At 38.5% G+C, this 12,028-nt stretch overlaps 1 protein-coding gene across 1 annotated transcript in view; it reads left to right on the top strand.

Annotated features, from left to right (window-relative positions):
* ralgapa2 (Ral GTPase activating protein catalytic subunit alpha 2) overlaps window positions 1–12,028 on the top strand; it is a 193,705-nt gene that overhangs the window by 114,383 nt on the left and 67,294 nt on the right. The window contains exons 37-38 of the mRNA XM_042333340.1: window positions 1,952–2,107; window positions 8,685–8,843. Coding sequence (XP_042189274.1) covers window positions 1,952–2,107; window positions 8,685–8,843 — 315 coding nt within the window. The remainder of the gene's footprint in view (window positions 1–1,951; window positions 2,108–8,684; window positions 8,844–12,028) is intronic.

The following is a 12,028-nucleotide window of genomic DNA, read 5'->3' on the forward strand; positions in this document are numbered from 1 at the left end:
TGCAATGAATATCCCATGCAGTGGATGATACTTCCCCTTGTTCAAATATTTAATCATATGGAAGATAAAAACATCATTTGGGAATGTTGCAGAATAAGAAACCTATCAATAAGAAGCTGTTTTGCAATGCTTTGCTACAAGTGAATTTTGGGTTGGAGACCATAACCATATTTACAAAAGAATTGGATGAACATTTGAAAAGAAAACCTATAAAAGAATATCCGGAAAGAGCACGTATATAAGGAGTTAGCTCCAGTGGATAATCTAGCACAAGTTTAGGCTTGATGAGCTGAATCTGCCCATTTGATGGTATAATTTTTATTATTCAATTATTTTTAGATACGATCAAAACATTTATTGGTGAAGCAATATCAATATGTGAGTGTTGTAACATTGTAAAAAGCTGCGGTAGAAGACAGAAATTTTAAACGTAAGAATTGAATAAAATTCGGTGTTATTAGATCTATTCAGTTGATAGTTTTCCATTTAATCTCAAATATTTGGAGAATATATTTGACACATTTCATACAGAACAGATGTGCACTTTGAGTACTCAAAATTCCACAGTTTTAATCCGATCCATGTTTCATTTTTTTTAAAAAAATTACTGCACATCCCTGTCGTCACAATTCAAAGTCTTAGCAGAATTTGATGCCCCAACCTGGTTAGCAAAAATTATGAGTTTAGCACATTGCAGCCAACATCTGGTGTTTATCTTTCCATTAATAAAAAACGTGAATACTCCCACTTAAGCAACCTATGGAAAGTTTAGAGGATAAGTGTGGTCTAATTGCAATCTTACTGCATTGTATCTCATTGTCCTCATTTCACCAACACTATTCATGGTTGAATACAAGATCTTGTAGAGTGCTAAATTGTATTTGATTTAATATAAAATGGTCTTATCTTTGCACTTTTGTTTAAACTCTCACTATGACGTGATAAAGCGCTATATCAAATGCAAGGATTTTTATTTATTATTACAACTGTTTGAAGTTTTAAACAGGCACAGTGGCTGCAATGGACATTCTTGAATGCAAATTGCGGTAACGCTTTCGTACTAAGTGGACTTTGCTTCTCTCCTATCCCTGCTGGTGTGAGTCCCTATTTCAAACGTGACTCAACCAAGTCAGAGTCATGCACAGACAGGTATTTCCAGTGAATCCCAATGCCCAGTAACTGGAATGTCTAATCGGAGTCTGCTTGCACAAGTAGACTTTCAAGGTTGACAACTACCCTCCAAAGTGCTTACTCCTTTTTTTTTGTCTAGAATACTAAAGAGCGTCAGGGATACATTCGGTAGAAACAACAGCTGTTTATTAAAACCTAGCAACCCTAGTCTTCCTTGCATATAAGGAATACAACAATGGAAGATACACAAGAATGGGAGCAAACCTATCACACAACTATAACAACTGGCAGCACAATAATACATTAGAAAAGAACTATAAAACCAACCCTGACTGTACAGTAGTCCTGTACATGTCAGTACATACCGGATGATGACCATTAGTTGGTGACAATAGGAACACCAAGCATTGCTTTATATAGGCGTGTGGCTCCGCCCACCGTATGATGCGAATGTAAGGGTATTTTCCTGCGCTAGCGCCCATGTATTATTGTTCTGCAAGTTGCTTGTTAGCTGACTATCCCATCAAGCAGCCCTGGATCTATGCTTTGTGGCAAAATCTGTAGGCTGCTTGGTAACTGCTTCAAGCAGCTTCTTACAACTTGATATCTCACAGAACTCATTTAAAGGGGCAGACTTCCCCATTTCCCTTAAAAATATATCGTTATATACATATTATTTACACATTACAAGAGGCTGCAAGAATAGTGTAACCATAACAAAATGCTGTATCTAGAAAATCTTTCTTATATTTGCAATAACTTTATTTCTAAATTGAGAGTGAGTTTTGTCTATTTCTGAAGATTATTTATTGTTCTCCAGATCAACCTGTCCACACATTGTGGTTTCATGGGCGGTTTGCAGCGGAATGGCAGTACAGGGCAAACTGCACCTTACTACGCTACCTCTACTGTGGAAGTCATCTTCCATGTTTCCAGCAGAATGCCATCGGACTCTGATGATTCGATAACAAAAAAGGTAAAGTGATGAATGAATGGTATAGAAGTTGAGTAAATATTCCTGAAATATATTACTCGTGGTAGGCTTTGTAAGAATGAGGAATGTAAACTAGTGCATAATGTATTTGACAGCTTGCCGAAAATTATTTTAATGTGTTCCCACACCAATTCAAGGAAATGGAATAGCAGAACTAAGAAATGATACATTTGTTCATCCTTTAACATTAACCATTCTATGATGCATGATTAAAAAAATTCAGATGTAAGACAATGATCCCACTTCATAGTCCTAAACCCCAGCTCGAGTCCAAGCTCTGACTGTCCAGCGCCTTGAGACGTCCCCCCGACGTGAAAGGCGCTATACAAATGTAATTTTGTGTTGTTGTAATGGGCAAGCTACTGAATTCATGAACACACTTTGCTAAAATTAATCAACTAAGGTTTTGAGTGGTGGAGCTTAGAAAGGCACAATGCACGTTGACAGGCCCTTAGCTAGAATAAAAGTTTTGTTCCATATTGAATATGCCACGATAGAGGTAATCACATAATCTAATCTTTCTGCTGAGACTGCAATTATTGTTTTATTACATACAAATGCATAATTTTGACAGCATCTGGATAAGTGACCAGAAAGACCCAGCAGAGTAACTTGTTTGCTTGTACCTAGGAAACCTCTCAACTTAAAGTAGTGGCAGCTGCAAATTAGTTGAATTAATTAATCATTAACAGTTGTGATGTTTACTTTTGCAATGCACTTGCTATAACTATGGTGTGAGAATATTCCCTTCTAATGAGTGCACTGGTAACTTCAATGAAAATAAAATCATCTGGTCATGGCCTTAACTCTGGCTGTACTTATATATTTGAAGCTCAGTGCATTTGACTTAACGCAGTCTAATGTATAAAGTGGGTTTGTAAATCTTGTGCAACATTTGTGAAAGGATTTTTTGTCGTTCATATAGACTTGAAAGAGAGTCTGAATCCCAGAGCACTGTGCAGTATGTGTCTGTCTCCAACAAGTGCAATGAAGATTTGGGCTATAAGTTCAAAAACAGATCAACAATACTTAATTATGCAATGTATACATTGTAACTGTACAAATTATGACTCTTAATCACTGCCTCAATGTTGACCCCTGTTATCTGATTTTAAATATCCCCTCCACATAGCTTTAGAATGTATCCTCCCTCTGTATTGTATTCAGTGGAGCATACTTAAAAATGCTCAAATGTAACACAGGTATCAACCACAATAAAAAAAATCCAAGTTAATATCTTTAGTAGATCTTAGCATTTGACATTTTCAAAAGCCTAAGCATGTTAAAAATCTTCCAATTGTATGCTAATACATGTAAATTGCTCAAGGAGCTTTCACTATTTTATCCACAAATAGTCATTACACTTCACAATGTTAAGGTATGCATCCCTTTGAACCAATTTGATTGACCAAAGGCCTTATTTTTGGAAAAAAATAACGATTTTGTTTGTTCTTATTAGATTACTTTAAACTACAGAAATTAGTTTAAAATGTAGTTCGCACCATCTGAACTAGCAACCTCCAGGTCCTCTTGCTACCAGATTTAGCAACTTAGAATTGGGAGATGCCATTACAAGTGCACATCAAAATTGCTGAAGTTTACGATGAGTAAAATTTTACTCCGTGGTAGTATTATTGCATCAAAACTTGAGTATACTAAGATCTGATCTTATTTAAATAAAAGGTTTGGTAGCTTTCAATCTAATTCAATTGTAATTTAAAAACATGCAGCTTTTATTGTTTTTCAATCTCATGGCAAATTGCTGTATCATCCTGCATTGAACTCGGAAGCCATTACACTGATTTCCATTATGACCATATCTGAGACCGGCTTCATAGAGAATCTTCTATATTAAATCCAGAAATGATATCGTTTGAGCGGTGTTAGAATTGGTTGAGTATACATAATAATAATCCTTGCATGTGATAAGGCCCTTTTTTACATCTTCTAGACATCTCAAAGCTCTCCACAGAATAGACTGTAAAGTGAATTGACCGTATATTTGTCTGCAAACGTGGCAGCCAATTGTACACAAGTGTCCTATAAGCAGTCGTGGATTGAAGTGACCAATTTTATTACTATTCTTTTTTGAACGATTATTATCAGGAGTGTGGAGTGAGGAAACTTGCTCAAGGTTTTGCCCTGTCGGGAATCAAACCCAGGTCTTTCGCTTGCGAGGCGAGTGCTCTAACCACTGAACTACAGGACTCCTGTAGTTCATACAGCTACGCTAGGTTAAATCATAATAATTCAAATGTAATAATAATAATAATCCTTGCATTTGATATAGCGCTTTTCACGTCGGGAAGACGTCCCAAAGCGCTTCACAGAACACACTGTAAAGTGAATTGACTGTATATTTGTGGGCGAACGCGGCAGCCAATTGCGCACAGCAATGTTCCACAAACAGTCGAAGATTGAAAATAACCAATTTATTATTGTTTTTGGAGGGATTATTATTAGGCGTGTGGAGTAAGGAAACTTGCCCAAGGTTTCGCCCTGCCTACTGTGTACTGTGTACTGCCTACTGTGTACTGTGCTTATCACTAAACATCTTATTATTTATGCATTTGTTCTACAGTTTTATACACTGAATAGTTGGGCAAAAAAGTTGGTTAGGCTGTAGCTCACATGATAACTTACATTTGTGGTTGATAGCAGACAAATATCGTTAATCCAGATTAGTTGGTCAATCACCTCATGGCTGTTTCTCTGATATCTGGAACACCCATTGGAATTTTTTCCAGATCCATCCGCTTTGCCCTCTCCCTGTCAGCTTTCAAAACAGTTCTAAAAACCTCTTTCATTAAACTTTCAGACTTTTGTTTATCACTCATGTCTCCCTCCCACCTCGGATACCTGCTTAATCTTTGTAAAGCATTTTGAGTCGTTCGCTTTGTGTGAAAGTATCTATGTAAATTGTTATGGCTGCCATGTTTGCTTATAAAAACAAGTCAATGGACTCCACAATAATTATTTGTCCCCATGACAGAGTGTAGCACTGATTCAGCACTGAAATGTAATAATAGTCCTTGCACTTTTATCAAAGCATTTCACAAAGTTTCTATAAAATATAATGATTGTACTTGTAGATTAATGCAGTAGCAAATTTGCACACGGCATTTCCAACAAACAGCCATAAAGTGAATGATCGATTTTACTGGATGATTGTTGGGCAGGATACCAGGAGAAATGTTCTTTTCTTTTTAAGTAGAACCATGGGATTAACATCCACCTGAACAAGAAACGGGATTGTGTTTTAGTGTCTCATCTGAAAAAGGTCAACTCTGACAATGTAGTACTCCCCTGCACTGAAGTGTCAGCCTATGAGTTCATAGGAACATAGGAACAGGAGTAGGCCATTCAACCCTTCGAGCCTGTTTCGCCATTTAATTAGATCATGGCTGATCTGTACCTCAACTAATCTTTCCAATTCCAATTTCCCGCTTTCTCCCCATATCCCTTAATACCCTGACCTACTAAAAATCTTATCAACCTCACTCTTGAAGGTGTGGGGAGGAGTGGCATGGGGAGGTGGGGGCAGGGGGAGGGGAGGGGGGTGAAGGAGGGTGACGGAAGGCATGGTCGAAGAGGAGGGTCTTGAAAGAGCCAAAGGAGGGCGCAAGGTCGAGGGACTGCGGGGTGGAGTTCCAGAGTGTGGGGCAGAGTGGCAGAAGGCCTGCCAACCAATGGTGGGATGAGCAAGGTGAGGGACATGAAGTAGACTGCAGGCCACTGTGCAGAAGGAGTGGGTAGGATGGTAGAAGGTTAGAAGGTTGCAGAGGTAGGGGGTAGCAAGGCCATGGAGTGCTTTGAAGGTGAGGACCAAGATCTTGAACTGTATCCTCTGTGTGATGGGAAGCCAGTGGATTCTGGCGAGAATGGAGGTGATGGGGTCGCGGAGCCTAGTGCGGGAGAGGACACGGGCTGCAAAGTTCTGGATGTTCTGCAGCCTATGGAGGGAGGAGTTGCGGAGGCCAACAAGCATGGAGTTTGCATAGTCAAACATGGATATTATGAATATTATACAAGGGTCTCGACGGCCTGCGGTTTGAGACAGTGGTGGAGCCGGGCAATGTTGCAGAGATGGGGGAAGGCACTGGACATGGCACTGATATGGAGTAGAAAAGGCAGTTGAGGATCAAACAAGACCCCAAAGTTCCGGACTGGCTTAGTAAGGTGGCGTGTGCATCCTTGGATAGTGATGCTGTCAGTGCCTGAGGTGTGGAGGCGCTGACGGGAGCCATTCAGGAGGGCCTCGGTCTTGTAGTAAATTGAAATGTATAGAAATGAAATGTTCTTGAATTTATGCAAACAGTGACTGCATCTTGCAAATGCTGAATTTAGCAACTAAATTATGTTAGATTGCAATTTACAAATAAACTTTCAAAGGATCACAAAGTATTGGAGTGAGCCTTTACTACAAGAAGGGTTAGTTGAAAATGGTTCACATCAGTATAAAATGATGTAGGTTTCTTGAAAGTAGTCAAATAAATATAACCGTCTAAAACGTTATGTGTATTCAAATGAGTAGCAAGCATCACAGATTCAATAAAAAGATGATGATCGTATTGTTCCTTGGTATTGTAAAGTGTAGCATTATTACTCATGGAACTTTTTGATCGGATTGATCAAAATGAAAATCAATTTGTGCATCAGCATTTAGTTGTCTTCAACTCTCTCACCAAATCACCAAGTTGATGTTTTTTTTAAATGAGCTGCAAAAACTGCTAAGGTGATTTGTCATAAAATGTTTAGTAGTTTTGCAGCCCTCGTTTTTGTTATATGCCTCCGACCCCATGCTGAACCCTGTGCTCTTACAGTAGAAATTTGTTAGCTTTGTTAGATTGGATTTTTAGCAGCTAATCTTACCGCGACAGGGGTTGCAAGCTGTGACAGAGCTGTGCTATTGGATTTGTACAATTCATTTGGCTCCAAGAACTGTAATTGCACTTATGTCTTACAAGGCTTTTTTTAGCCTGAGGCAGGACGAGAGCAGGAAAACAAATTGGCAGGGTTACAGTGAGAATGGAGCAGAATGAAAGGCACACATTATCAGTCTCCAGGCATTGCTATTCTGGCAGGAAGTTTCTTAGTTAATTTACAAATAAAACTCAGTTTTTGAGGAAGAGTGCACTGTAGCACAAACAAAGGGGTGGTCAGGCTTCAGAGTGACTGAATAACAGGGCAACCATGCCTACTTGACAGCAGGAATTTTTCAATCAAATTGACGACTCCATACTTGAGCCAGCTGGCTTTGTAATGCAATTAACAGAAGAGAGGTCAGGCGTTTGGGCATGGTGCCTTGACCAGTGTCATGAATGGTTTGCTAGCCACCCGGCTCACAGCCGTCAGAATAGCAGCATTAGTAAATGGATTTCTGTGGCACGCGCCTGATCAAACAAGGATTCAGATTTTTTTTAAGTTTAGCAGAATCATGTTTTTCTTGATTTTTTTNCATCTCAGAAGATTCATGAAGCAGAACAAAAGCCTAGCCTTTAAATAAGGTGAATGATATTTTGATTAAAAGATGATTAAAGGTCCAGTGTTTCTTTACATTAAATGAAAATAAAGTGGATGATGCTATGAACTAATCTCCAATGCGCAGCAGTAGGGATGCCACAGTCAATCTCAAGTGCTGGGTGAAAACGAATAAAAAAAATTGTTCAGGATTTTGAAGCCCTTCAAGATATTCTTCGTATGTGAAAGATACATTATGATTGCAGTTTGTTGCTCTTGATTTCTATTCACTGACTCCTTGCTGGAAGTATGTGTGTGAACACTGGGTCAAACTTATCATTACCTACAGACAAATAGTCTGCAGACGCTCATGCAAGAAGAAGAATTTGCACTTGGTTGGGGTATCTGGGACTTGGCCCTGTCTGTAAAATGAGTGTCTATAAAATGAGAGATTAATGAAGGAAGTGAAATGGGGTGACTGGTGATCCAATTGTTGAGTGTTGGTATTAAATCAGTTTCTATAATTCTCAACAATGAAATTGTCATGCAGGTAATGCCATTTTGATGATACTGCTACTGGGCATAACTTAGTCAACTCCAAGCATCTATCATTTATATGCTAGGATTGAATGGCTTGAAGATCAAAGTGGGGCCTTTTAAAGTGTTTTGTGATAAATCTCACATTTCCTTAATAGTCAGCAAACTGTGACATACCTTCAAATAAAAATCGGAAATGAGAAATGAACTGGAACGAAGTTTACAGTTCAACTTTATTAAGCATCTTAATTTCTGATAAACAAATCACTGCTGATATCTTGATAATTAGGCATGTGTGCATACGACTTTAGTAGTCAGAAATTTTATTATTGTTACCAACATATTCATCATTGCACTGTTGAATATTTTGACTGAATACAACACACTTAGATTTGCAAATTGAAGTGGCCAAATTTGCATCAAACCTCGAAAACCATTGTTCTGGAAAAACAATCCCACTTTTGTATAGAATTTGGTGAAAATTAATTGAAACCTTTTAATATGGTAAAATCAAGCCAGATTATATCCCAACAATTAATCAAGAACCAATTTGCCATTGCAGCTTCGTCACCTGGGGAATGATGAAATTCACATCATCTGGTCTGAGCATACAAGGGACTACCGCAGGGGCATTATTCCTACGGATTTCGGAGATGTTTTGATCATCATCTATCCAATGAAAAATCACATGTTTTACATACAGATTTTAAAGAAGCCAGAAGTAAGTTCAATTTTATTGTGCTTTGTTGAAAGTTGCACTGTTGTTGTAAAACATGACTTCCTTCATTAAGTAAACTCTAGGCAGTGCTATTCTGTCAAAACATCCTTCGTAAATTTCAAGTAATACTTTGTGTTTTTGATAAAAGATGTCTATGCCTTTTGAAGAACTCTCATTGTGCACCACATGTGCTGATTTCTGTGAAAACCATTTCAAAAAGAGCTGGTAGTTCCCAGTGTTTTGGTAAATATTCTTCCCTCATCCAAATGTATTGAAATCAAATAAATAGGATGGATGATTCATCTTATTTCTGTCTGGACATGGTTGGTACAGATTAGCTTTTACATTTTACTACATAACTGTCACTAGACCTCAAAGTCAAGTGTTTGGTAACTAGAGACCTGATGAGGTGCTACAGCAAACTTTTTATAATCCATCCTTTGGAATGCTGCATAACCACACACGTGTCCATGTGTCCTCTTATTCACAGAATTGGAATCGAGCTGTGATGTCAGCAAAAATGTATAAATTGTATGTAATTTAATGGTGCGCTGAGAATTGGAAAAATTTACCTTTGTATCGTGCCTTTCATGTTCTGTAGGGATGTCTTAAAGCTCTTAGCACTGCTGGCTGTGCACCAGAGCTGGGTGTGGAAGTCAAATGGGGTGGGAAGGAGAAATATGCCCAAAAGAGATGCATCTTGAGACATACCTTGAATGAGGTGAGGGAGGGAGACGGAGGGATAAGAGATTGGGAAATAAAGACACAGTTAAGCACAATGGCTAGAGAAACTCCAAAGCACACACAAGCAGAGAGAGACCCACTCACAATCGCACAAGAGTTTTGCTGTTTTTAATGCTGTGGCACAATGGGCAGATGGTTCAATGTTTTTTCCACGCAAATGCTAATCAGTACACTTCATTTTTTTAAATTCAGTATGATACTCAATATTTTGTTTTTTAAACTCCTAAACTATAAAGCTAATCAGGCCACATACCTAATTTCCTAAAATATCTAAATACTTCTTGTGTACTTATTTACTTTGCCTCCAATTTTGCTTTTGCTAACCATATTTAAATAATTTATAAAATTGCAATGGCTTCAAGATTTGGAGAAGCCTCCTTGCAACACCTTTCCACCTTGAAACATTTTCAGTTTTTACGATGCTCAAATTCCTGTTTGAGACCATTTTCTATCCAGGATTCTATTTCCATTCTATGCTTCCTTAACCATTAATAGTTGATGAATTATTTTTGGAAATCTTAGGCATTCAACATGGACTACATTTCTGTCATTCAATAATATTTACAGAATCATTCCACCAGGTTACTTAAACATGACCTCTGCTTCTTGAATTCACGATGGCTGTCATTCAGCAAGCTGTACTTTTCATCCGATCAGTTAAAAATAATTTTGAATCTTATTTCTACATGATAAACTGATTAGTTTCCGGGGATGTGTCTTGACCCTGTTTTAAAATAATCAGATTACATCTCGGGAAACTGAAAATTATTTTATGTGGCATTCATAAATATTAATTTGTTTCCCAATGAAGAACAAGTTCTGTTTTCAAAATCTGCATCAACTCCTCTGACAGATGGCCAGCCACAACTGATGGTTTTTAGTTTGTTGTGACTTGGCACTGTGTAAATTCTACAGATCTCTTGGAAGGTCCAGGAATTGAGGTTCCAGCAGCTTGAACAATCCAGACCGCCTGAAGCAGCAATACATTCTGCATTTCAGTCCAAAAANCCTGCCGAGTTGGCTCCCAAATGTCCCTCATTCATTCATGCATGAAAAACTGGGGGAGACATATTGCAAAAGACACAGTTTGCCCAAAATCTCCTCCTCTGAATCCAAGTTTCCAATGATGTTAGTGTTTATTTTGGCATCAAAAAAAGTGTTGGGCAAGCATATGCAAAATTCTAAACTGTGAAGATTTGAGTTGTTTGTGATCCAGATCAAGATCACTAATTAACCTGAGAGGGAACAATGAGACAAATATTGAACCCAGGCAGTTGAAGGTGTGTTGCTTTGCCACTATTTCACCCATATTGTGTTTGCTATAGTAGGTAAGCACCATCAAAACCATACTTGTTTGGAGAGTGTTGAAGATGTCAAGTGACTGTGAATTACAGTATTTATCTTCATGAGAAGACTCATCAGATTGGCAAAAATTGAGTGCAGATCAGACCCATTGTCTAATAAGAACATAAGAACCTACGAAATAGGAGCAGGAATAGGCCAGTTGCCCCCTCAAGCCTGCCCCACCATTTAATAAGATCATGGCTGATCTACTAACCTAATTCCGTTTACCCGCGCTATCACCATATCCCTTAATCCCTTTAGATTTAAACATTTATCGATCTCAGTCTTGAATATGTTCAATGACTGAGCATCCACAGCCTTCTGGGGTAGAGAATTCCATACCTTCACTCTGAGTGAAGAAATGTTTTCTCAAGTCAGTTCTAAAGGGCTGACCTTTAATCCTGAGACTATGACCCCTAGTTTTAGATTCTTCGACCAAGGGAAACAGTCTCACACTATCTACCCTGTCAAGAACCTTAAGAATCTTAAAGGTTTCCATAATTCTTCTTTAATTCTTCTATAATCCAGAGAATATAGGCCTAGTTTCTCTCCTCGTAGGTATTCCACAGTATTCCATGTGCAGTCTCACCAAGGCCCTATACAATTGCAGTAAGACTTTCCTACTCTTGTACTCTAACTTCTTTGCAATAAACGCTAACATGCTATTAGCCTTCCTAATTGCTTGCTGTACCTGCATACTGAATTTCTGTGATTGATGTACAAGGACATCTAAGCGCCTCTGAATACTAACACTATCTCGTCTCCCCCTGTAGAAAATAATCTGCTTTTCTATTTTTTCTACCTTGGTGAATAACTTCACACTTCCCCACATTATACTCCATCTGCCAACTTCTTGCCACTCACTTAACCTGTCTATAACCCTTTGCATCCTCCTTGTGTCCTCCTCACACCTTACTTTCCCACCTCGTTTTAGTATTGTCTGCAAACTTAGATACATTAAGCTCCATTTCCTCATCTAAGTCATTGATGTAGACTATAAACAGTTGAGGTCCAAGCACTGATCCTTGCGGCACCCCACTAGTCACAACCTGCCAATCTGAGAAGGACCCGTTTATCCCTACTCTCTGTTTTCTGCCGGT

The sequence above is a fragment of the Callorhinchus milii genome, unplaced genomic scaffold (genome assembly GCF_018977255.1).
Source record: "Callorhinchus milii isolate IMCB2004 unplaced genomic scaffold, IMCB_Cmil_1.0 Scaffold3, whole genome shotgun sequence".
Classification (NCBI taxonomy): Eukaryota; Metazoa; Chordata; class Chondrichthyes; order Chimaeriformes; family Callorhinchidae; genus Callorhinchus; species Callorhinchus milii.